The sequence below is a fragment of the Hypanus sabinus genome, chromosome 1 (assembly GCF_030144855.1).
Source record: "Hypanus sabinus isolate sHypSab1 chromosome 1, sHypSab1.hap1, whole genome shotgun sequence".
Taxonomy (NCBI): domain Eukaryota; kingdom Metazoa; phylum Chordata; class Chondrichthyes; order Myliobatiformes; family Dasyatidae; genus Hypanus; species Hypanus sabinus.
The window spans coordinates 8,923,210-8,949,599 of NC_082706.1; the positions used below are offsets into that span (position 1 = coordinate 8,923,210).

At 48.2% G+C, this 26,390-nt stretch overlaps 1 protein-coding gene across 1 annotated transcript in view; it reads left to right on the forward strand.

The window, feature by feature from the left end:
• Positions 1 to 3,072: 3,072 nt before the first annotated feature.
• ggcx (gamma-glutamyl carboxylase) overlaps positions 3,073 to 26,390 on the forward strand; it is a 68,562-nt gene continuing 45,244 nt past the window's right edge. The window contains exons 1-5 of the mRNA XM_059964050.1: positions 3,073 to 3,259; positions 8,009 to 8,188; positions 15,347 to 15,505; positions 19,159 to 19,324; positions 21,287 to 21,365. Of these exons, the coding sequence (XP_059820033.1) occupies positions 3,220 to 3,259; positions 8,009 to 8,188; positions 15,347 to 15,505; positions 19,159 to 19,324; positions 21,287 to 21,365 (624 nt within the window). The 5' untranslated portion in view covers positions 3,073 to 3,219. The remainder of the gene's footprint in view (positions 3,260 to 8,008; positions 8,189 to 15,346; positions 15,506 to 19,158; positions 19,325 to 21,286; positions 21,366 to 26,390) is intronic.

The window sequence follows — 26,390 nt, forward strand, 5'->3', positions numbered from 1 at the left end:
AGTGTTGCACTTTGGTAGACCAACAAATCTAGGTCTTACACAGTGAGTGGTAGGGCACTGAGGTGTGCAGATCAGAGGGAGCTGGGAATATAGATCCATAATTCCTTGTAAGTGGTGTCACAGGTAGAGAGGGTTGTAAAGAAAGCCTTTGTCACACTGGCCTTCATAAGTCAATGTTTGGACTACAGGATATTTTGATATTTTGTTGAAGTTGTATAAGATGTTGATGAGGCCTACCTAATTTGGAGTATTGTGTGTAGTTTTGGTCACCTACCTACAGGAAAGATATGAATACATTTGAAAGAGTACAGAGAAAACTTGCAAGGATGTTGCTGGGACTTGAGGACCTGAGTTATAGGGAAAGTTTGAGTGGTTTAGGACTTTTTCCCCTAGAATGCAGAAGATTAAAGGGAAATACGAAAGAGGTATACAAAATTATGAGAGATATAGATGGGGTAAATACAAACAGGCTTTTTCCACTGTTGTTGGGTGAGACTAGAACTAGAGGTCATGGGTTAAGGATGAAAGCTGAAGTGCTTAAGGGAAACAGAAAGGGGAACTTCTTTACTTAGAAGGTGGTGAGAGTGTGGAACAAAATGAGTGGTGGATGTGGGGTCAATTTCAACGTTTAAGAGAAGCTTGGATGGGTACATGGATGACAGCGGTATGGTTTACGAGCAGATCAATGAGACTAGGCAGATTAATGGTTCAGGATAGGCTAGATGGGCTGAAGGGCCTGTTTCTGTGCTGTAGTGTTTGACGACTCTATGACTAAACAATGCCCTGCACTAGGGAGACACAAGAGACTGATGAAACTGGAATTTGGAGTACTCTATGGATGAAGCAGCATCTATGGTGGGGTCTGGACCCAAACCATTGACTGTTCATTTGCCTCCAGAGATGCTGTCTAGCCCACTGAATTCCAACAGCTACTTGTTTGTGATTCAAGTTTAATTGTCATTCAGTCGTACATGAATACCCATGAATACAGCCAAACGAGGCAATGGAGCATGACACAGTACCAACAATCATGCACAATGCATAAAAGATAGCAAACACATAAAGGTACAGTACACAGAACAAAGTTCAGAACCAAGCCATCATTGCAGAAACCTGCAGTCGCCCATAATAGAGCATGTCTTCTGCCAAATGAACACTGGGGGCAGCACTGACTCCATCCTGGAGGCTGCACCACTCTGCCCCCGGTGGAGCATACCAGCAACAACACCTCTCCTGGCGGCTGTAAACAGGCAACACCAAAATGAACTATAACTCAACAAAGCTTCTGGAAGCCATGGTACTAAACAACATCTTGGATTAAATTTAGCACTAAGCAACACCATGCACTAGTCCTGTAATGAAACAAGTCCAAAGTAAATTTATTATCAGAGTATGTACTTGGCCCTCCCATATACTACCCTGCGATTCATTATATTGCAGGCATTCTCAGTGACTCATTCATTCATGATGCGCCATGTCATATGACATCATCATTGTGTGGCGTGTCATATGACCTGGGCGATCATGGTCTTGACCACGATTGTTCTTGGCAAATTGTTCTACAGAAGTAGTTTGCCATTGGCTTCTTCTGGGCAGTGTCTTTACAAGATGGGTGGTCCCAGCCATTATCAATACTCTTCAGAGATTGTCTGCCTGGCATCAGTGGTCACACAACCAACCTCCAAACCCCCTTCTCCATTTCTCATCCCCTTTTCCCTCTCTCACTTTATCTCCTTGCCCACCCATCACCTCCCTCTGGTGCTTTTCACCCCCCCCCCCTTTCTTTCTTCTATGGCCTGTCTCTTTCACCTATCAACTTCCCAGTCATTTACTTCCTCTCTCCCTCTCCAGGTTTCACCTATCACCTGGCATTTCTCTCTCCCCTCTCCCCCCACCTTTTAAATCTACCCCCCCAGCTTTTTTTCTCCAGTTCTGCCAAAGGGGTTCGGCCCAAAACATCGACAGTATTTTTTTCCATAGATGCTGCCCAGCCCGCTGAGTTCCTCCAGCGTTTTGTGTGTGTCGCTTGGATTTCCAGCGTCTGGAGATTTTCTCTTGTTTGTCGCATAACCGGTTTGTGATCTGCACCAGTTGCTCATACAGCCACCCAGCACCTGCTTGCATGGCTTCACGTGACTGAATGGGGTGGTGGAGGGTGCTAAGCAGGTGCTACACCTTGCCCGAGGGTGACCTGCAGACTAGTGGAGTGAAGGAGCACCTTACACCTCCTTTGGTGGAGACATATCTCCAACCCACCACCTACAAATGCAATTGAATTAATGAAAAACTACACAGAAAGACTGACCAATGTGACCAATGAAAGCAAACAGTTACTTCAAAAGAAACTGAGAGTATGAGTTGAAGAACCTTGAAAGTGAATCTAGAGATGTCACAATGGTAAACAAAGTCTTGCATTAGCCCTGGAAGAACACACAGTGACCATTGTATTAAGTAACCCTGCTCGTTAGTGCAAATATCTAATCAGTCAATCTTGTGGCAGCAACTCAATTCAAAAAAGCATGCAGACGTGGTCAAAAGTTGTTGTTCAGACCGATCATCAGAATGGGGGTGGGGGTGGGGGAAAGAAATGTGAACGAAGTGACTTTGCCTGTGGAATGATTGTTGGTGCCAGACGGGGTGGTTTGAAAATCTCGGGAACTGCCGATCTCCAGGGATTTTCACGGACTCTGGCGTTTACAGGGAATGGTGTGAAAAACAGAGAGAGAAAAAATTCCAGCGAGCAGCAGTTCTGTGGGTGAAAACACCTTGTTAATGAGAGGTCAGAGGAGAATGGCCAGACTGGTTCAAGCTGACAGTAACTCAAATAAGCACATGTTACAGCAGTGGAGTGCAGAAGATCTTCTCCGAACGCACAACACATCGAAAGTTGACGTGGATGGGCTGCAGCAGCAGCGGAAATCCACACGGGGCCCCACTCCTGTGCCTAATGAGGCGGCACTGCGTATAAATGCCGCCTTGTTTTACTCCTGGAATGAAACAGCGCCGGGCATTGGATCCAGCACTAAGCACCGCCTTGTAGGCTGGGCTGTAATGTTGCTTTCCCAGCGCCAGATCTCCTGCCCCCAGCGAGGGCGACCAATCTCAACTGAGCCCAAACGCTGTGCGTTTGACGGCAGCGGCGGGGATCCCACGCTCATTGCCCTGGTGTTGAGTGCGTGAGCGGGAGGCGGTAGCGGGCCGAGTCGAGCCGAGCCGGAGATGCGGCGGAGAGATGGGGACGCCTCGACACCTGTCCTCGGTGAGTGCCGGAGGGAGGCCGGGACGCGCTTTCGTCTAGTCCGGGATGGACAAGGAGAGTCCGCGTCCGCGTCCGTAAATCCTCCGACCCGAGAGCATCGCCAGAAAGTTATTAGCAATTAGCGTTACAATTTCATTGCTGGGTCTCATTCCCAATGACTCGGTTTTCTGTTTACATACAACGCCCCCGGCCCGGAAATTATTGCCATGTGAGTTTTGTATCTCTTCTTTCATCCCCTCCCGTCTACAGTTGAAAATGAGAACTCCCCCTCCAGTATTCACACTACGTTCTTCATTTAGGACATCTCCCCACCTCCCTCTGTCCGGGACGTCTCGCTCCCTCCCCCACCTCCCACTGTACGAAATGTTTCCCTCACTTCATCTCTCCCTCCCGCTCTGCCCCCTCCACCTCCCCATCTCTACCCCTCTCTGGGAGTCTTCCTCACTCAACGCGGTCTGTCTGGGACCTCTCCGTGCCTGACTTCCCTCGGTCCAGGACGTCTCCCTCCCCCAGCTCCCTCCGTCTGGGACGTCTCCCTCCCTCCCCCTCCCCCAGCTCCCTCCCTGGGACGTCTCCCTCCCTCCCCCTCCCCCAGCTCCCTCCGTCTGGGACGTCTCCCTCCCTCCCCCTCCCCCAGCTCCCTCCGTCTGGGACGTCTCCCTCCCTCCCCCTCCCCCAGCTCCCTCCGTCTGGGACGTCTCCCTCCCTCCCCCTCCCCCAGCTCCCTCCGTCTGGGACGTCTCCCTCCCTCCCCCTCCCCCAGCTCCCTCCGTCTGGGACGTCTCCCTCCCTCCCCCTCCCCCAGCTCCCTCCGTCTGGGACGTCTCCCTCCCTCCCCCTCCCCCAGCTCCCTCCGTCTGGGACGTCTCCCTCCCTCCCCCTCCCCCAGCTCCCTCCGTCTGGGACGTCTCCCTCCCTCCCCCTCCCCCAGCTCCCTCCGTCTGGGACGTCTCCCTCCCTCCCCCTCCCCCAGCTCCCTCCGTCTGGGACGTCTCCCTCCCTCCCCCTCCCCCAGCTCCCTCCGTCTGGGACGTCTCCCTCCCTCCCCCTCCCCCAGCTCCCTCCGTCTGGGACGTCTCCCTCCCTCCCCCTCCCCCAGCTCCCTCCGTCTGGGACGTCTCCCTCCCTCCCCCTCCCCCAGCTCCCTCCGTCTGGGACGTCTCCCTCCCTCCCCCTCCCCCAGCTCCCTCCGTCTGGGACGTCTCCCTCCCTCCCCCTCCCCCAGCTCCCTCCGTCTGGGACGTCTCCCTCCCTCCCCCTCCCCCAGCTCCCTCCGTCTGGGACGTCTCCCTCCCTCCCCCTCCCCCAGCTCCCTCCGTCTGGGACGTCTCCCTCCCTCCCCCTCCCCCAGCTCCCTCCGTCTGGGACGTCTCCCTCCCTCCCCCTCCCCCAGCTCCCTCCGTCTGGGACGTCTCCCTCCCTCCCCCTCCCCCAGCTCCCTCCGTCTGGGACGTCTCCCTCCCTCCCCCTCCCCCAGCTCCCTCCGTCTGGGACGTCTCCCTCCCTCCCCCTCCCCCAGCTCCCTCCGTCTGGGACGTCTCCCTCCCTCCCCCTCCCCCAGCTCCCTCCGACTGGGACGTCTGCCTCCCTCCCCCTCCCCCAACTCCCTCCGTCTGGGACGTCTGCCTCCCTCCCCCTCCCCCAACTCCATCCGTCTGGGATGTCTCCCCCATCTCCCCCACTTCCCTTCATCCAGGATGTCTCCCTTCCTCTCTTCCCCACCCCCACCTCTATCCGGGACAACTTCCCTCCACGCTTCCAGTCCAGACAAAGGGTCCTACACAGAAATTTCGACTGTCCATTTCCCTCCTTGACTGTTGCCTGACCTGCTGAGACCATTCAAGCTCTTGCTAGTTGCCCCATATTCCAGTACCCTCAGTCTCTCGTGTCTCCAATAGAACGCTCGATGAAGCTTTGTCCGAAAATTCTGGCACATTCCTTTTCATTCCGGAGGACTTTTTCTCTCCACTAGAAAGCTGCAATTCGTTCTAACTTGGTTTTTTTTTAGTGGGCCGATGAGTATGGCACACAGCATGCTAGAGGTACTCAGCGGGTAAGGCAGCATCTGTGGAGGGGAATAAGCAGTTGATGTTTCAGGCTCTGCAGAATCTGTTGTGTCTGTAATGAGGGTGGTGTCTACATGTGGTCTACATGTGTTTTGGTAAGGAGTTTGCTATGGTCCCACATGGTGTGCTGGTTAAAATTGTCTTTGAAGGTCCTTTATTTTTCTTTGCACTATGGTTGTGCTTTTGCACTGTTTTTTTTAGCAGGATGGTATAATTTGATGTATAATTTATCATCTGTTGGTATCTACGTGCTTGTGATGCTCCCCCAGCGGGTTTTTCGTTGTACGTGTATCTCACAGTTCCCGTGCACAGGACAAAAGACCGCAAGACCCAAGTAAAGGGTCAAATTGGAAACAGATGCACTGGCAGTTAGCAAAGGGTAATGATTAATGCAAAGGTATATTTGTTCCCCAGTAAAATTCCAATCATCCAGCTTGCATCAGACCTCAGTACAAGATGGGCAGGTTTCCCAGATTATTGGACCACTGCTCCGACACTTTGGATTTAGATGTTATAGGGTATCTTCACCGTCATGTGCCGTGCTCTATGTTGTGAGCCATTACTGTCTTGTGGCAACAAGAAGTGGATTGTCATTGCCTCCTTTTGGGCAGTGTCTTTACAAGACGGGTGTCTCCAGTGAATATCAATACTCTTCAGAGATTGTCTGCCTGCTGTCTGTAGTCCAGTTGCCACTGCTGTCTGTAAGGAGTTTTTGCGTTCTCCCTGTGACCGCGTGAGCTTCCTCTGGGTGCTCCGGTTACCTCCCACAGTCCAAAGATGTACCGGGTAGGTTAATTGGTCATTGTAGATTGCCCAGTGATTAGGCTAGGGGTATATTGGGAGCTGCTGGGGTTGGAAAGGCCTATTCCGTGCTGTATCTCTAATAAGAATAAAATAACTGTATCTTGTGCACCATCCACCACCCATACAAGGTATAGCAGTCTTGTAAATATTCTGCATATGAGGCTGTTTAACAAGATAGGAGCCCGTGGAATTACAGGGAAGTTACTAGCATGGGTGCAGCTTTGGCTGATTGGCAGAGAACAGAGTGGGAATAAAGGGGTCCTATTCTGGCTGGCTGTCGGTTACCAGTGGAATTCCACAGAGGTCGGTGTTGGGACCGCTGCTTTTTACGATGTATGTCAATGATTTGGACTTGTGAATGTGTGCCTAAGTTTGTCAATGATACAAAGATAGGTGGAGGAGTGGATAGTGTTGAGGAAACAGAGAGCCTGCAGGGAGACCTAGATAGTTTAGGGGAATGGGCAAAGAAGTGGCAAATGAAATACAATGTTGGAAAGTGTATAGTCATGCACTGTGATGGAAGAAATAAACAGGCAGACTATTATTTAGATGGGGAGAGAATTCAAAATGCAGAGATGCAAAGGGACTTGAGAATCCTTGTGCAAAATACCCTAAAGGTCAACCTGCAGGTTGAGTCGGTTGTGAAGGTGAATGCAATGTTGGCATTCGTTTCTAGAGGTATCGAATATAAGAGCAGGCTTGTGATGTTGAGGCTCTATAAGGCACTGGTGAGACCACATTTGGAGTATTGTGTGCAGTTTTGGGCTGCTTATTTAAGAAAGGATATACTGACATTGGAGAGGGTTCAGAGAAGATTCACAAGAATGATTCCAGGAATGAGAGGGTTACTGTATGAAGAATGCCGTAACTCTTGGGCTGTATTCCCTGGAGTTCAGGAGAATGAGGGGGGGATCTCATAGAAACATTCCAAATGTTAAAAGGCCTGAACAGATTAGATAGCAAAGTTATTTCCCATGGTAGGGGATTCTAGGACAAGAGGGCACAACTTCAGGACGTCCTTTTAGAACTGAGATGCGGAGAAATTACTTTAGACAAAGGGTGGTAAATCTGTGGAATTTGTTGCCACAAGTGGCTGTGGAGGCCAAGTCATTGGGTGCATTTAAGGCAGAGATAGGTTCTTGATAGCCAGGGCATCAAAGAGTATGGGGTGAAAGCAGGGGAGTGGGGATTACTGGATGAAGTAGATCAGCCCATGATTGAATGTCGAAGCAGACACGATGGGCCGAATGGCCTACTTCTGCTCCTATATCTTATGGTCTTATACTCAGGAAAAGGATTTGGAGGATGAGGAGATCAGTGCTGAGTCTATCAATATGTTAGGACATTTAGAGGTCAAGGAGGAAGAAGTGTTGGGCCTCCTCGTGAGTATTAAGGTGGATAAGTCCCCAGGGCCCAATGGGATTTGCCCCAGATTGTTGAAGGAGGCAAGAGACGAAATTGCTGGGGCCTTGACCAGCATATTTGCATCTTCTGTAGGCACAGGCAATGTCTCGGAGGACAGGCAAGTGGCTAATGTTGTACCTTTATTTAAGAAGGGAAAATCCTGTGAACTATAGACTGGTGAGTCTCGTGTCAGTTGCAGGAAAATCGCTGGAGAGAATTCTTAGGGAAGGATATAGGAGCATATGGAAACCCATGGCCTTATTAGGGAGAGCCAGCATGGCTTTGTGCAGAGGGCCTGTTCCTGTGCTATACTGCCCTCCGTTCACTCCAAGATGGTGAGATTAGGTTCGGTGACACTTCTTTCCACTATCGTGGACATAGTGGCCCACATTGTAAAGTTTTCGCTGTTTTTACAATTCAGTTCTCACTTGATTAACGTTGAGGGTAAAAGCTGGTTTATGACTCACCGCTGCAGATGAACCTCAACGTGCCAGAAGGAGGGAAGCGAAGGAGGCGGCAACGCAGGAGGGAGACAACAGAATGAAGAGGATCTTTGGGTTTGAGTTGTCAGATTTCCGAAGTTGGCATCGATTCGTTTGTTTGTTAAATCGACCCACTGACCCAGCGTCCCTGGGGGTCTTCAGGCTTCTCTTTGGTGAGTATGGACTTCAGTCTCTTCCTGATGAAGAGTTTATTGTTGTAGTGAAGGCTGGAACTCGATAGTGATGTCCTACTACGTCTGGAGATTGTCTCCTGAGTCCTCTCCAAAGACTAGAGAACCATAGGACATGAGAGCAGGATTGGGCCATTCGGTCCATCGAGCCTGCTCCACCATTCCATCATGGTTGATTTATTAACCCTGTCAACTCCATTCTCCTGTACCCTTTGACACCCTTGCTAATCAACATCTAAGCCAATTTTCCGGCAGCGCTATGGTATGTAGAGCTTCGACCAACAGTTCCTGTAAACCACGTCCAAACACAGCGTCATGTACTGCCTTTAGTGTTTGTAACCTTCACTGCATTCTTTCAAAATCAAAATTCCTTCCACCAGGAGTGGAATCCAGGTCAGACCACAGGATTACGTGTTACCTCCTCTTCTTGGTCTGTGACTCTCAACCAAAATCTACATCCCACCAGCCTTTACGATCATTTCCTCCGAACTCTCCACATCTAATCAAAGATCAACATACCATGCCCACATGCACACACAGTCCTCCCACTCCACTCTCCAGGCTTCAGCTATTGGGCTTCAATCTTCGGCATTGATCCCTGGACTAGTCGATGGTGGGACCCTGCTTTTTTCCTGACTACCTGGCCCCTGTGCCCCACCCCCCACCCGTTCACATGGACTTCTGATCCGGGGATAGCCCAACATCCACGGATGTCTTTTGTCACACATCCAAGTCACTGGTCTTTGAGCGCAGAGCAGACGTGTAAACTCCAGACGTCCTTTGTCCATGTTGCTGGCTGTCGAGTGTGGAGCGGAGGCCTGGACTCCCGATGTCCTTTGTAACCCCGCCAGAACGCTGGAGTTTGAACCTTACCTCTAACTTCTACACATCCCTGAACCTGAACCCTAAGCTGATTTCTCATTCCCCGCACCGCTGTCTCTAAACCCTAATTCCCCTCTCCGTCCTCAAAACCATCCCTACCGATTACAAAAAAAAAACAACTAAGTCCGAGCCACAATTTGGTAATGAATAACCAGTGTCAGCAATAGTATCTAACCTTTCTCCAACTCACTGACCGAGGCCAGAGACCAGACATTTGGCCATTATTTGTGATTTGTAGTGTTACGTACCCCGTAACTGGGTCACTTACCAGCAAAGATAGAGAGGTCCGTTGAAGTCTGATGGTACTATTTTTAAAAGTCTTTATTTATAAAGGGGCACAAAAATAAGATTAATACAAACATTCAGATAATATACATCGTCACTACTCAATCTCAAAGCAAAAGGGTATAATAATAACCATCAATAAGAAACAGCTCAATCGTTTGTCTAGGGGATAATATATTGTCCGATGGAAATATAAAAGTCACTCAGTTCCTGTAGGCTTCAGCCTTTGGGGAATGCTGGGTTTTCACTTGTTGAAGAGAGAGAGAGATTTGTGAGAAAAGAAACTCGCCCGGGTCTTTTATGAAGCAAATCCGTTGAATCCATTGTTAGTTCAAGAACATAGTTTCTGTGGTACTTGCCACCGGCTCCCAGACGAGGGAACCGAACGCACATGGCTTCCTTCAAATGGCTTCCCGCTACTATGGGATCGTTAGCGTTTCTTCTGGTGCGTCTCAAGGGGTTGTTCCCCCAGACCCTCTTTTATACTTCCTCACGGGGTCTCAGATGTCAATCAGGTTGGGATGATGCAATCTCTCTCTCAACCAGCCCACTTTGCCCGAGGGCTTGCACGTAGCATAGTCCCCAATCCACAAACGTGGTCTCCAGGAGACAATGGTCAATGTCGCGTTATTTTGCATCGCCGGGGAATGAGGCATCCGGCACGTCTCTCTCCCATTTCCTGGGTCTACTGACCACCCCCCCCACCCCCACTAGTGCTCTTGTGATTCTCACAAAGGAGGGGGCTGCGGGCATAACAGTAGATACCTCAGCGGCGGTGTAGCTGAGCTGAAGAACCCGGCCTTAACCCCCTGAACAGGGGGGAGTGAAGCCGAACTCTGCAAGAGAATGTTTACTCGTCTCGCTGAGCAGTTCGGGCAAGAGTTGCAAAAGTCGTCACTTGAATTCTGGCAATGCTGGCTGTCCCTTGCTGATCTTTGTGAACCCAGGCAATTGTGTATCGCCGCTCTGTCCCATCAGGGAAGGTTGGAGTTGGGGTAGGAAGCAGAATAGCTGGGCCCTTTACTACCTTTAGTCAACAGCACGTGCACACATTTTCCAATGGAGGACTGCTGGTAAGTGACCAGGTCCCTTGTCCGGTATCACATCTTGATTTGAGATAGTAAAGCAAATTATAGCTCAATCATGAGGAAGTCTGCAGATGCTGGAAATCCAAGGCATCACACACAAAATGCTGGAGTATCTCAGCAGGCCGGCCAGCATCTGTGGAAATCTGTCAACAGTCGACATTTCATCAGGACTTTAAAGGAAGGGGGAAGGACACCCGAATAGGAAGGTGGGAGGAAGGGAGGAAGAAGTGCAAGGTGGCAGGTGATAGGTGAAACCGGGAGGGGGTGAAGCAAAGAGCTGGGAAGCTGATTGGTGAAAGAGATAAAGTGCTGGAGGAAGGGGGAATCTGATAGGAGGGGACAGAAGACCGTGGAAGAAAGGAAGAGGGAGGAGCACCTCAAGGAGGTGATGGGTAGGTAAAGAGAAGGTGTGAGGGGGAAACAAGGGTGAGGAATGGTGAATGAGAGGATGGGGAGCAATTATCTGAAGTTTGAGAAAACAATGGTCATGCATTCAGATCGGAGGCTACCCGGACGGAATGTAAGGTGTTACTCCTCCCACCCGAGCGTGGCCTCATCTTGGCAGTGGAGGAGGCCATGGACCAACATGTCAGAATAGGGATGGGGAGTAGAATTGAAATGGGTGGCCACCAGGAAATCCCAATTCTTGTTGCATATCAAGCACAGGTGCTCAAAGCTGAAATCATAGCTCTCTCACTATTAGATAAACTTGCTTTATGTCCTACCCCATACAGCTGATCAGAGGAAGGAAGTACAGGTCCCACACCTCCAGGTTCAGGAGCAGTTATTGCCCCTCAACCATCAGGTCCCACACCTCCAGGTTCAGGAGCAGTTATTGCCCCTCAACCATCAGGTTCCTCACCTCCAGGTTCAGGAGCAGTTATCGCCCCTCAACCATCAGGTCCCACACCACCAGGTTCAGGAGCAGTTATTGCCCCTCAACCATCAGGTCCCTCACCTCCAGGTTCGGGAACAGTTATCACTCCTCAACCATCAGGCCGCACACCACCAGGTTCAGGAACAGTTATTGCCCCTCAACCATCAGGTCCCTCACCTCCAGGTTCGGGAACAGTTATTACCCCTCAACCATCAGGTCCCTCACCTCCAGGTTCAGGAGCAGTTATTGCCCCTCAACCATCAGGTCCCTCACCTCCAGGTTCGGGAACAGTTATTACCCCTCAACCATCAGGTCCCTCACCTCCAGGTTCAGGAACAGTTATTACCCCTGAACCATCAGGTCCCACATCACCAGGTTCAGGAACAGTTATTACCCCTCAACCATCGGGTCCCACACCACCAGGTTCAGGAACAGTTATTACCCCTCAACCATCAGGTCCCACATCACCAGGTTCAGGAACAGTTATTAACCCCTCAACCATCAGGTCCCACACCACCAGGTTCAGGAACAGTTATTACTCCTCAACCATCAGGTTCCACACCACCAGGTTCAGGGACAGTTATTACCCCTCAATCATCAGGTCCCAGACCACCAGGTTCAGGGTCAGTTATTATCCTACAATCATCAGGCTCCTGAACCACTGTGGATAACTTCACTCACCTCAATTCTGAACTGATTCCACAAACTATGGACTTACTTTCAAGGCCTGTACTACTTCTGTTATGGTATTTATTTAATTTTTATTTGCACAGTTTGCTGTCTTTTAGACCATAGACATGGGAGCAGAATTAGGCCATTCGGCCCATTAGTTCTGCTCCACCATTCCATTATGGTTGATTTATTATCCTTCTCAACCCCAAGTGCTGTTTAACCAATGCATTATATCCTTGCTTTTGTATTCTAGTCCTCTTGAAATGAATGCTAACATTGTATTTGCCTTTCTCACCACAGATTCAAGCTACAAATTAACAAATTCCTTTTGGGAATCCTGCATAAGGACTCCCAAGTCCCTTTGCATCTCGGATTTTTGAATTTTCTTTCCATTTAGAAAATAGTCTACACTTGATTCTTTCTATCAGAGTGCATGACTATCCACTTCCCTACAGTATATTCCATCTGTTACTACTTTTCCCATTCTTCCAATCTTCTGCAGACTCCCTACTTCCTCAACGCTACCTGTCTTTGTGTCATCTGCAAAATAAGTATGCCTGCAGAAAAAAAGAATCTCAGGATTGTATGCGGTGACCTGTATGTACTCTGATAATAAATTTTACTTTGATCTTTGTAATTTAGCCACAAAGCCATTAATTCCTTTGTCCAAGTCGTTGGCGTACAATGTGAAAACCAGCAGTTCCAACACTGTCCTCTGTGGAACACCTCTCGTCACTGGCAGCCAACCAGAAAAGGCTCCCTTTATTCCCACTCTTTGCCTCCTGCCAGTCAGCCAATCTTCTATCCGTGCAGGTATCTCTCCTGTAATACCATGGGTTATTACCTTGTCAGCAGCCTCATATGCAGCACCTTGTCAAAGGCCTTCTGAAAATCTTAACTACACAACATCCACCAATTCTGCTTTGGTTATCATGCCTGTTATTTCCTCAAAGAACATGCTGACTTTGGCCTACAAGCACCTTAAAACCCCGTATTTATCAATCAACTCCAACACCTTCCCAACCGCAGAGGTGAGGTTAACTGGCCTATAATTTACTTTCTTCTAGCTCCCTCCCTTATTAAAGAGTGGAGAATTATTTGCATTTTTCCAGTCCTCTGGAACCATTCCGAATCTAGTGATTCTTGAAAGATCATTTCTAATGTTTCCATATTCTCCTCAGCTATTTCTTACAGAACCCTGGGGTGTAGTTCATCTTCCTTCAGATCTTTCAACTTCCCAAGCAGTTTCTCCTTAGTAAAAGTGACTACACTCACTTCTGCTTCCTGACACACTCAAACTTCTGGTATGCTGCTAGTGAAGACTGACTCAAAATACTTACGCCAGCATAACATGCCCATAATTTACTAGCCTTAATTCGTATGTCTTTGGAATTGTGGGAGGAGATTAGAGCATATGGTGACAGGGATAATACAAAATCTTCTTGCGCACAGCAACAGGAATTGAACCCTGATCAACACACATGAAATGGAGGAGGAGCTCAGCAGGTTCGACAGCATCTACGGAACTGAATAAATGGTTGACGTTTCGGGCCGAGACTTCTTCAGGACCTGCTTTGGGTTTCCAGTGTCTGGAGGATTTCTTGTGTGTGTGTTTTGTTTGGAACCCCAATCGCTGGAGGTGTAAAGTACTGTGCCAACTGCTACGCTACCACCCTGCCCTCATTCGAACATTTTATAACCCGTTCCAATAAAACACCCACTTGATAGATTAGTTCTTTCCAGTCCCGGCCCTTCCCAGACGTCCTTTGGAAACCAAAGCCTTTTTTCATTGTCTTGAGGGTGTAATTAAATGCAGCTGACAGGTCAAAATTCTTCAGATCTTAGCTAAAGCACGCAGCTGGTACCTGCCTTTTGTGTTACATTTTACATTCTGCTTTTAATGACCTGTTTATGTGAATTCTGTTTGAGCTGGTTGAAATGTTAACTTGGCTCCATTGTTCAGTTGGAGAGGGATAACCTGGAATGACTGTTCTTGACTATGTTGCCAACTGTGATGTTGACTAACTGCACGTTGCCATCGCCCCTGTTCCCTGCTTCCATGGAAGGTTCCCCGTCCTCTGGAGGGGGGGCCGCGAAAATTGTCGTGACTTTCTTACCCTCATTAACATCTCGGAGCTGAAATGTTTAAATTAATCAGAGGCTGCTGTCAGGGTTGGAGGAAGCAGAGTGCGTGACTGTACACTTCCCTACACTATATTCCGTCTGTTACTATTTTACCCATTCTTCCAATCACAGTGAGTATATATGTATATTAAATATTTAAATCAAAAATAGTGCAAGAACGGAAATAACTTTTTAAAAAGTGAGGTGGAGTCCATGGGTTTAATGTCCATTTAGAAATCGGGTGGCAGAGGGGAAGAAGCTGTCCTTGAATCGCTGAGTGTGTGTCTTCAGGCTTCTGTACCTCCTCCCTGATGGTAACGAGAGCATGTCCTGGGTGATGGGAATCCTCAATGATGAGCACTGCCTTTCTGAGGCATCAGTCCTTGAAGTCCTGGATACGTACTACAGTTTATTACTATCACATGTACCAAGATATGGTGAAAAACTTGTCTTGCTTACTGTTCATGCAGATGAAATCATTCGCAGTGCATTGAGGTAAAACAGTAACAATGCAGAATAAAGGCTGATTTATACTTGTGCGACACATCTACGCTGTAGGTACCGAGTACCCTACGCTGTAGGGTGACATGCACCTCCCCAAAAAAGTGACTTGCGCGTCGTGGCAACGCAGACCGCAACAACTGTGATTGGTCCGCTTGGTAGCATCGCATTTCCAGTTGCTTCTTCTCCGCCATGTCTGACGCAAAATAGATGAACCAAATCGTCTGATCTGCCTGCTGACATGCAAAAATGTTTGAAATGCATTTCCTCGTCCATGTCTCTCACGAAGAAACTCAACACAGTGGCATAGAAGCCCCAGCGCCAACTAGTGTTTTGGCGCACACCGACGCATGCTCGCTACGGTGTAGAGCGACGCAACAGTGAAAATCAGGGCTAGGGCGTGGGCTGCAGCGTAGCCCGTACGCACAAGTATCAATCAGCCTTAAGGTGGCACAATTACAGAGGAAATGCAACGTAGGTAAATGATCAAGGAGAGATCACGATGAGGTAGATTACAAGGTCAAGGTGTTGATCAACTGAGATGCAGCTTGTGTTGGTGCTTCCTCCGTGTGAGTCAGTGTCCTTCGGCCGTCCTGATAAAGAATCCCCGCCCTGGGGAAGCCTCTCGGGAAAGGGCGACTCAGCTGAAACAAGTTGGGGTTCTGTGAAGGCCGTTGGAGAACCGAGCTTTTCTCTCCCTTTCTTCCGCAGGGTTGCTGATGAGCCTTGACATCCCGCAAGAGCGGGGTTTGAGTTCGCTGGACCACAAGTACTTTGACGAGCTGGTGGTCTGCCGTTTCCCTCTGTTCAACTTCCTGAAGCCGCTTCCTTTGGACTGGATGTACGTGGTCTTTGTCACCATGTGGTTAGGTGAGTCTCGGAGCTTTGGCCCAAAGAAATTGTTGTCTATGGTTTTTGTATAGAATCCTAAGACCATGAGACAGAATTAGGCCATTGGGTCTGCTCCACCGTTCGATCGTGAGGTCGAGTCATTGAGTGTATTTAAAATGGAGGTTGATAGGTTCTAGATTAGTAGGGGTGTCAAAGGTTGTGGGGAGAAGGAAGGAGAATGGGGTTGAGAGGGATAGTAAATCAGCCATCGTAGACAGGGTGAAGCATAGTCAGTGGGCCAATTGGCCTAATTCTGACCCTACGTCTTGGACACGGCATCAGAGGCTACGGAGAGAAGGCCAGGGAATGGGGTTGAAGAGGAGAAAAAATTATCAGCCATTATTGAATGGTGGAGCAGACTTGATGGGCCAAGTAGCCTAATTCTAATGGTTTTATAGTTTCATGGCTGACTGATTTTCCAATCAAGAACCTATTAATCTCTGCTTTAAATGTACCCAACGTCTTGGCTTCCACAGCTGTTTGTGGCAATGCATTCCACAGATTCACCACCCTCTGGCTAAAGAAATTCCTCTTCACCTCTGTTCAAAAGGAATATCCTTGTATCCTGAGGCTGTGCCCTCTGGTCCTAAACTCTCCCATTATTGGAAACATCCTCTCCATGCCCCCGTCAAAATCAGTAGGTTTCAATGGGGTTCTCCCCCCCCCCCCCCAACATTCTTCTAAAACTCCAGTGAGTACAGGCCTAGGGCCTCCAACAACAGCGAGTACCCTTACTCAGCAGTCTGCAAATAATCTACCATGTATCCACCTCATTCTCTCGTGAGGGCCCTTATTGACTCTACACCATCCATACAGACAGTGAGTCACAGATTATCGCTCTTTCCAGTACTTTTCAAAATCTATACAGCATTATGCTAACATCTTGGGCACATAACTATATAGTTAGGGAGCCTAGGACTTTTGCACAGTACTGTAGTAATTTTATGAAATGCACTGTACTGCTGCCACAAATAAAGCCTGACTCTGAAATGGGTTTCTGTTGTGGACTGAGAGGGAGCGGGAAGTACCAAAGAGACTTTCTCTAATGATCAACAAACCAATTGTTTGGAATCGAATCACCTTGGTGTCTCAGGGCTGGGTGTGTCTGGACCCGTGCCACCCCCTGTCCCTGGCACTCCTCTGCCACCTGTCCCACGCCCCTCCTGCGGTGCTCCACCCTCACCATCCCCAACATCCTTTGCTCCCACCAGATTTATAAACTCACTTTCTGCTGTACATGGATAAATAAAATACTCTGCAAAAGACTTAAGACACATTAATAAGCATGTGCGCCTAAGACTTTTTATTTAAAAAGCTTTACCCATCTTCTCTTAAGCACTTTGATTCTATGCTCCGTGGTCCTTGAACTATCTGGTATCAGGGAAGACCTTCTCCTTGTATACCCTATCGTAACCACTGTGTATCGCCAGTGATCCAGGCTGAATTCTCCGGGGTCTGTGCAAAGTTTGTGTGTTCACCCATGCACTATCCTGGCAATGTTTGAATGCTGGCACGAAGAGTTCCATTTCCCAACACTGCAGTCTTTCACTTCGATAACAACAGAATTGCTTTATCATGCAACGTTGACATGGTTAAAATAAAATCCTGATACCACTTCCGAAGGTTAGAAGCACCTTGTTTGTTAACTCGAAGATCTCACAGACGACAGGGAGCTCTTTGTTGCCCTGGCTAACATTTGTTATTGTGAACAGATCATATAACCATACAACAATCACAGCACGGAAACAGGCCATCTCGGCCCTCCTAGTCCTCTTAATCTCACCTAGTCCCACCTACCCGCACTCAGCCCATAACCCTCCACTCCTTTCCTGTCTATATACCTATCCAATTTTACCTTAAATGACACAACTGAACTGGCCTCTACTACTTCTACAGGAAGCTCATTCCACACAGCTATCACTCTCTGAGAAAAGAAATACCCCCTTGTGTTTCCCTTAAACTTCTGCCCCCTAACTCTCAAATAATGTCCTCTCATTTGAATCTCCCCTACTCTCAATGGAAACAGCCTATTCACGTCAACTCTATCTATCCCTCTCAAAATTTTAAATACCTCGATCAAATCCCCCCTCAACCTTCTACGCTGCAATGAATAGAGACCTAACTCATTCAACCTTTCTCTGTAACTTAAGTGCTGAAACCCAGGTAACATCCTAGTAAATCGTCTCTGCACTCTCTCTAATTTATTGATATCTTTCCTATAATTTGGTGACCAGAACTGTACACAATATTCCAAATTTGCCCTTACCAATGCCTTGTACAAATTTAACATTACATCCCAACTTCTGTACTCAATGCTTTGATTTATAAAGGCCAGCGTTCCAAAAGCCTTCTTCACCACCCTATCTACATGAGACTCCACCTTCAGGGAACTATGCACTGTTATTCCTAGATCTCTCTGTTCCTCTGCATTCCTCAATGCCCTACCATTTACCCTGTATGTTCTATTTGGATTACTCCTGCCAAAATGTAGAACCTCACACTTCTCAGCATTAAACTCCATCTGCCAACGTTCAGCCCATTCTTCTAACTGGCATAAATCACCCTGCAAGCTTTGAAAACCCACCTCGTTATCCACAACACCTCCTACCTTAGTATCATCGGCATACTTACTAATCCAATTTACCACCCCATCATCCAGATCATTTATGTATATTACAAACAACATTGGGCCCAAAACAGATCCCTGAGGCACCCCGCTAGTCACCGGCCTCCATCCCGATAGACAATTATCCACCACTACTCTCTGGCATCTCCCATCTAGCAACTGTTGAATCCATTTTATTACTCCAGCATTAATACCTAACGACTGAACCTTCTTAACTAACCTTGCATGTGGAACTTTGTCAAAGGCTTTGCTGAAGTCCGTATAGACTACATCCACTGCCTTACCCTCGTCAACATTCCTCGTAACTTCTTCAAAAAATTCAATAAGGTTTGTCAAACATGACCTTCCACGCACAAATCCATGCTGGCTACTTCTAATCAGATCCTGTCTATCCAGATAATTATTAATACTATCTCTAAGAATACTTTCCATTAATTTACCCACCACTGATATCAAACTGACAGGTCTATAATTGCTAGGCTTACTTCTAGAACCCTTTTTAAACAATGGAACCACATGAGCAATATGCCAATCCTCCGGCACAATCCCCGTTTCTAATGACATCTTAAAGATCTCCATCAGAGCTCCTGCTATTTCTACACAAACTTCCCTCAAGGTCCTGGGGAATATCCTGTCAGGACCCGGAGATTTATCCACTTTTAAATTTCTTAAAAGCGCCAGTACTTCCACCTCTTTAATTGTCATAGGTTCCATAATTGCCTTACTTGTTTCCCACACCTTACACAATTCAATATCCTTCTCCTTAGTGAATACCGAAGAGAAGAAATCGTTCAAAATCTCTCCCATCTCCCTCGGCTCCACACATAGCTGACCACTCTGATTCTCTAAGGGGCCAATTTTATCCCTCACTATCATGTCATCCATTGTAGTTTTCAGGATACTATTGTGCTCCAATTCTCTTCTGCTTCATTGCAGTTCCAAATAAAAGGTTGTGTCGAAGTTATTTTGAGAATTAAGTTTTACTCTTTGACTTGCTTCTGGATAGGTGCCATTGGGATCATGCTCGGATGTTTCTATAGACTCTCCTGCCTGATGTTCCTTATCCCGTACTGGTATAACTTCTTCCTGGACAAAACAGCATGGAATAATCACTCATACCTCTACGGACTCATTGGCTTCCAGCTGACATTGATGGATGCCAATAGATATTGGTAAGAAGTTCGCAGTCTTGGCAAATACAGTGGTCAAAAAGGACAAAAAAACCCCCCAAAAAAAACCTGTGGCTATTTAAAAACCTGAAAAAAAAACGGGACATGGGATGTCCAAACCGCCTGGAAATGATCAGCAGGTCAATCAGCCTCTGTGCAGAGAGATTTTCTTTTTGGTCAGTGATATTTCATGAGAATGGAGGAGACATAGGAATCAGAAATGTTTTTGGTGGCTGAGATCGTGGAATGGAGGAGAGAACCGTGGACGAAAGGCAGAGCCTGACTCTAATGACAGTAAATGAGTTTTTGGTCATTGCCTTAACACTCTTTCCAAAAGGGCATTACTTTTTCTAGATTAATTATTTGAGAGTAGTTATAACAGCAGGCAGTGAAGAAAGCTAATGTCATGTTGGCTTTCATAACAAGGGGAGATGAGTATAGGAGCAAAGAAGTCCTTCTGCAGTTGTACAGGGCCCTGGTGAGACCACACCTGGAGTATTGTTTGCAGTTTTGGTCTCCAAATTTGAGGAAGGACATTCTTGCTATTGAGGGAGTGCAGTGTAGGTTCACAAGGTCAATTCCTGGGATGGCAGGACTGTCATATGTTGAAAGATTGGAGCGACTGGGCTTGTATACACTGGAATTTAGAAGGATGAAAGGGGATCTGATTGAAACATATAAGATTGTTAAGGGATTGGACACGCTAGAGGCAGGAAACATATTCCCGATAGTGGGGGAGTCCGGAACCAGAGGCCACAGCTTAAGAATAAGGGGTAGGCCATTTAGAACGGAGTTGAGGAAAAACATTTTCACCCAGAGAGTTGTGGATCTGTGGAATGCTCTGTCTCAGAAGGCCAAGTCTCTGGAAGCTTTCAAGAAAGAGTTAGATAAAGCTCTTATAGATAGCGGAGTCAAGGGATATAGGGAGAGGGCAGGAACGGGGTACTGACTGTGTATGATCAGCCATGATCACAGTGAATGGCGGTGCTGGCTAGAAGGGCCGAATGCCTACTCCTGCTCCTATTGTCTATAATGCCAGTAATTCCATAGGTGGAGATTAACTCCACTTGTAAGGACTGGTTTGGACTTTGAGACAGTCTGCTCTGTGCAGTGGTGGGCCATAGCACCTAGTGGCGCCTTCCTACCTCTGGTGTCCAATGGCTCCTTCCTCTGGCTGTGGAGTGCAGTGCCCAAATGCCTCTTTCCACCCCCCCCCCCCCCACACTGCTGGTGTCCAGAGGCCCCTTTCCCTCGCTGTTGGGCACGCAGCCCAGTGGCTCCTTCCTCTAGGCCATCTGACCCCTATCACCTCAGACCCAATTTATATCAACAGTTCTACCACAACCATCTGAATCCAGGGAAGCTGAGCACGGGTATCTGAGCCGATAAGCCAGTGCGAGATTGGAGGAGATGTGCTTCAGAAACCTCACCAGCGAAGGGCCTGACTCTTTTCTCGAGTAGACAACCCACGGTAAAGAAGAGCAAAGGAGCTGTGCTTGGATCTCATCCATTATTTTCTCCTTCCTCGTTTCCGTGGAAACAGATGCTTGACTCATTATCATGTTGCCCTTTGCCGTGTGCAAATTGGCTGCTGCGGCTCCTACTAAAGGCCCACGTCGCCTCCGAGGGGTTTGTAGGGTGGAGGCTTGAATAAGCGCAGTAACATAGCAGTTAGTTTAACACCCCTACAGCACAAGGAGCCTGAGTTTATTTCTCACTGCTATCTGCAAGGGGCTCTGTACATTCTCTCTGTGACTGTGTGGGATTTCTCCTAGTGCTCTGGTTACTTCCCACACTGAAAGGGCAAATGGGTGGGTAGGTTCATTGGTAAAATAGGTAGAATTGGGGAGTGAAGGCTTGTTGGTCTGGACGGGCCTGTTGCTGTGCTGTATCTCTCCAAAAAAAAATAGAAATGCATGTCTTTCAGCCTTTGGTAACTCTCACACTTTCTGAAACATTTATTAGGTCTATCGATGGCTTGCGGAACCCCAGGAAGAGGAATGCTCAGGTCCCCCTGTGGAACTACACTCTGCTGAGGATCCAGGTTTGTGCTGCATGCTCACAGCCTGATGCCTACTCTCGGGAAGTTATTAGAGCCCGTGATTTAAGAACAGAGTACCTTTGCCATCTAAGAAATACTGTGGAAATATTGGAATTCTGGTCAACTGCCTGCAGGAAAGAGTGCAGTGAAAATTTACCAGGACTTGAGTTATAGGGAAAGGTTGAATAGGTTAGGGTTTCATTCCCTGGAGCGTAGGAGAATGAGGAGGGACCTTGTGTATACGGTGAGGGTTAATGAGTTGTGAGCATGCTATGTTGGCACTGGAACCATAGTGACATCTGTGGGCTGCTCTGCACAATCCTCACCGTCTTGATTTAATGCAAATGACACATTTCACTGCATAAAGCAATTATTTATAGTGATATACAAAATTATGAGGGGGGGGATAGTTCAGGAAAATGCAAGCAGGCTTTTTCACCTCAGTGTGGGTGAGACTAGAACTAGGGGTCGTAGGTTTAGGGTGAAAGGTGAAATATTTAAGTGGAACATGAGAGGGGGGGGCTTCCTACTCAGAGGGTGGTGGGATGTGGTACAAGCTGCCAGTGGATGTGGGTTCAATTATAACGTTTAGGGAAGTTTGAATAGATAGATGGATGGGAGATCCTTGGAGGGAAATGGTCTAGGTAGGTGGGTACAGGTGTACTGCGGAGAGCATTCTAACTGTCTGGTACGGAGGGGCCACTGCCCAGGATTGCAAAAATCTGCAAAAGTTGTAAATTCAGCCAGCTCCATCATGGGCACTAGCCTCCCCAGCATGCAGGACACCTTCAAAATCTCTACCCCTTTTTACTGGGTGTTTCCGGAGATGAGGCTTCTTAGCCCCCCCACCCAGCTAACAGCCTCTGAACTTGGGTGTGAGAAAGCCGCCTTTCTCAGGCTCCATATGTCTAAGGTAGATAGGACCTTGGCCTCGCCAAACCCACGAGGTTGGGATATCTCACCCACGTGAACTTCGATTGTGTGAATACTGTGTAATTTACTGCTCCCATGCAATCGCCAGTTAGCAAGGAATAACAGGTTGTACACTGCCTGCAATTATAAAGAAAGCATATTCAAGAATGTTAACTCAACCAAATAGTTAAAGAAAATAATGATACTAATGATTTGATTTAATGATTTGCTGATGATACTAAGCTGGGTGGCACTGTGACATGTGATGAGGATGTTAGGAGAATTCAGGGTGACTTGGATAGGCTGAGTGAGTCGGCAGATGGCGTTTAATGTGAATAAGTGTGAGGTTACCCACTTTGGGAGTAAGAACAGGAAGGCAGATTATTATCTGAACGGTGTAGAGTTGGGTAAGGGAGAAATGTAAAGAGATCTAGGAGTCCTTGTTCATCAGTCACTGAAGGTGAATGAGCAAGTGCAGCAGGCAGTGAAGAAGGCTATTGGAATGTTGGCCTTTATTACAAAGGGAATTGAGTACAAGAGCAAGGAATTCCTTTTGCATTTGTACAGGGCCCTGGTGAGACCACACCTGGAGTATTGTGTACAGTTTTGGTCTCCAGGGTTAAGGAAGGACATCCTGGCTGTAGAGGAAGTGCAGCGTAGATTCACAAGGTTAATTCCTGGGATGTCCGGACTGTCTTACGCAGAGAAGTTAAAGAGACTGGGCTTGTACACGCTGGAATTAAGGAGATTGAGAGGGGATCTGATTGCAACATATGATTATTAAGGGATTGGACAAGATAGAGGCAGGAAATATGTTCCAGATGCTGGGAGAGTCCAGTATCAGAGGGCATGGTTTGAGAATAAGGGGTAGGTCATTTAGGACAGAGTTAAGGAAAAACTTCTTCTCCCAGAGAGTTGTGGGGGTCTGGAATGCACTGCCTCGGAAGGCAGTGGAGGCCAATTCTCTGGATGCTTTCAAGAAGGAGCTAGATAGGTATCTTATGGATAGGGGAAGCAAGGGATATGGGGACAAGGCAGGAACCGGGTATTGATAGTAGATGATCAGCCATGATCTCAGAATGGCGGTGCTGGCTCAAAGGGCCGAATGGTCTACTTCTGCACCTATTGTCTAAAAGAAAGAAAGGACCTATCATAATTAAACATAAGTTGGAGCTTAAAGTTGTCTTTAACTCACGCGCTGAATCCTCGGTCTACACGAAAGAGCACACCACCTTCCGAATGTCGCTCGAAATCCACCCCGAGCAAACGGGCTCTCCCACAGGAATATTGGTCCTTTGTCCTTGAAGCAATTCATCAGCACAAAGCACCTTGTGCAACAGGGATGGCATCCTCACTCATCTTCCCTCCCGTTTACTCCCAGTTCCCGCCAAAAGGACATCGACTCTCCACCAGGACTCTCCATCGCAGAAACCTCTCTGCCCAGCGTTCTCTCGAACCCTCTCTCAATTCCACCATCCTGATCGGCTGACACAACATTCCTAAGTTGAACAACAAAGTCCCTTATCTCAGCTCAAACCCAAACAGGTTGAAAGCAGAACAGACTGCTGTTACAGAACTGTTAAAGTGAAATACCTACAGCATAGTAGAAAAAAATCTTAACCAGAGCATTTTAAAAATATTTATTTATTTTAATTTATATTTTTTGTTATTATGTATTGCAATGTACTGCTGCCACAAAACAATAAATTTCACAACATATTCCGGGGAAGGCAGAAGATTGGGTCAGCATAGACTAGATGGGCTGAAGGACCTCTTTCTGTGTTGTAGTACTCAGGGCTTCCCAACCTTTTTTATGCCATGGACCAATACCGTTAAGCAAGGGTCCGGGTTGGGAACCCCTGCTTTAGAGTGTACAGGACTATGGCTTATGTAACAAATATTGTTGAAGTTTTTGAAGAGGTATCTGGAGTATTGAACTGGAAAGCATTATATAGAGATACTGCATTCAACCCACCAAGTCTGTGCTGGCCATCAGGAAGCCATTTACATTGATCTATTCTCCTTAAAATCCCATCAACTCTCCCCAGGTTCTGCAACTCAAGCGAACTTATGCTACCAGCTTGCAATCCCTTTAGGATGTGGGCAGAAGCCAGACACCCAGGGAAAGCCATACAGTCGCATGGAGGACGATCAAACTCCACATGAACTGATGGTGGGGATTGAACCTGGGTCACTGGAGTTGTGTGTCTCCGGATACTGTCTGCATGGAGTTCCAAGAGGAACTTGATGAAAGCGCCTCTCGTAAAAGATCACCTTAAAGATACTAGCTCCTCAACCGTCCACCCACCATATCTGTCACTAATTCAGATCAAAAAATGGAAAGCTAAGAGTTAACGATCCGAAGTTTGGCACCAGTGTAGAGTGGAAGGCCGAAGTACAGAGATCTGAGAGGGCTAAATCATTGCAATTGGATTTCATTGTGGACAAATATGATGTTCCCATGACCTATGGACTCGTTCAAAGATTCTTCATCTCATGTCCTGGATATTCATTGCTTGCTTACTTATTTACTTATGTATGTAACAGTTTGTTGTCTTTTGCACACTGGTCTTCCACCCTGTTGGTGTGGTCTTTCATTGATTCTATTGTGGTTATTAGTATATAATTATTGAGTATACCCGCAAGAAAATGTATATGGTGACATAAATGTACTTTTGTGGCGACCCATTTCCTGGCACATCCGAACCGGCTCACAATTAGATAGCCTACGGGGGTTTGCAAGCACAGAGCTTTGGAGCCTCTGCGCCACGGGGGGCAGGTTGAGGGAGGCTTAAAAGTGAGGCTGAGGATTTCGAATAAAGTTTTTTCCTTCGACTGCAGTTACCGACTCCGTGTCGTAATTTTAGCGCTGCGTGTAGCACACCGCTAAAATTGGTGACCCCGACGGTCCAAACGATTTTTGGACCAGAAATGACCGACGCCGCCTCTGTTCATGCGGTTTCGTTGAAACTGCCAGGTTTCTGGACACAGCGCCCGGACCTATGGTTCCAGCAAGCCGAAGCCCAATTCCACGTTCGCCAGATCACCTCAGAAGACACCCGCTACTACTACGTGGTGAGCTCCCTCGACCAGGACACAGCAGCCCAGGTCGCAGAGTTCGTACAGTTGCCCCCGGCAGACGGCAAGTACACGGAATTCAAAGCCCTGCTCCTCAGGACTTTTGGACTCTCACGGTGCGAGCGGGCTGCCCGTTTACTGCACCTGGATGGCTTGGGCGACAGACCTCCATCGGCTTTAATGAATGAGATGTTGTCTCTAGCCGACGGACACAAACCCTGCCTCATGTTTGAGCAGGCATTCCTGGAGCAGCTGCCCGAGGACATACGCCTGCTGTTGTCCGACGCGGATTTCAGTGACCCCCGCAAGGTGGCAGCCCGGGCGGACTTGCTGTGGAATGCCAAAAAGGTGAGCGGGGCGTCCATCGCACAGATCACCCAGCCCCACTCCCAGCAGCAAACCAGTCCAGGCCCGGCCGCAGAGCCCGCCAACCCCCGGCCCAAGGAACACTGGTGCTTCTACCACCAGCGGTGGGGTGCAGAAGCCCGCTGTTGTCGCCCGCCCTGCCAGTTCCCGGGAAACGCCAGGGCCAGCCGCCGCTGATGGCTACGGCGGCTGGCCATCGGGATAGCCTCCTGTATGTGTGGGATAGAAGGTTGGGACGCCGGTTTTTGGTCGATACTGGTGCCGAGATCAGCGTTTTACCTCCGACGAGTTACGACACCCGCAGCAGGGCACCGGGTCCCCCCCTGAGGGCCGTGAACGGCAGCACAGTAAGGACCTGTGGCACCCGTCAAGTGCAGCTACAGTTCGGCTCCAGCCAGTTCACGTGGGACTTTACACTGGCCGCCGTAGCCCAACCGCTTCTGGGTGCGGATTTTTTGCGGGCTCACAGCCTACTGGTCGACCTGCCCAGGAAGAGACTGGTACATGCCGAGACCTTTCAGACGTTCTCCCTGGGTGCAGCCCAGTTGCCAGCCCCTCACCTCGGCTCCATCATGCTGTCCGACAACGACTTCACCAGGGTCCTGGCGGATTTCCCATCGGTTCTGGCACCGCAGTTCACAGCGGCCATGCCCCAACACGGCGTACAGCACC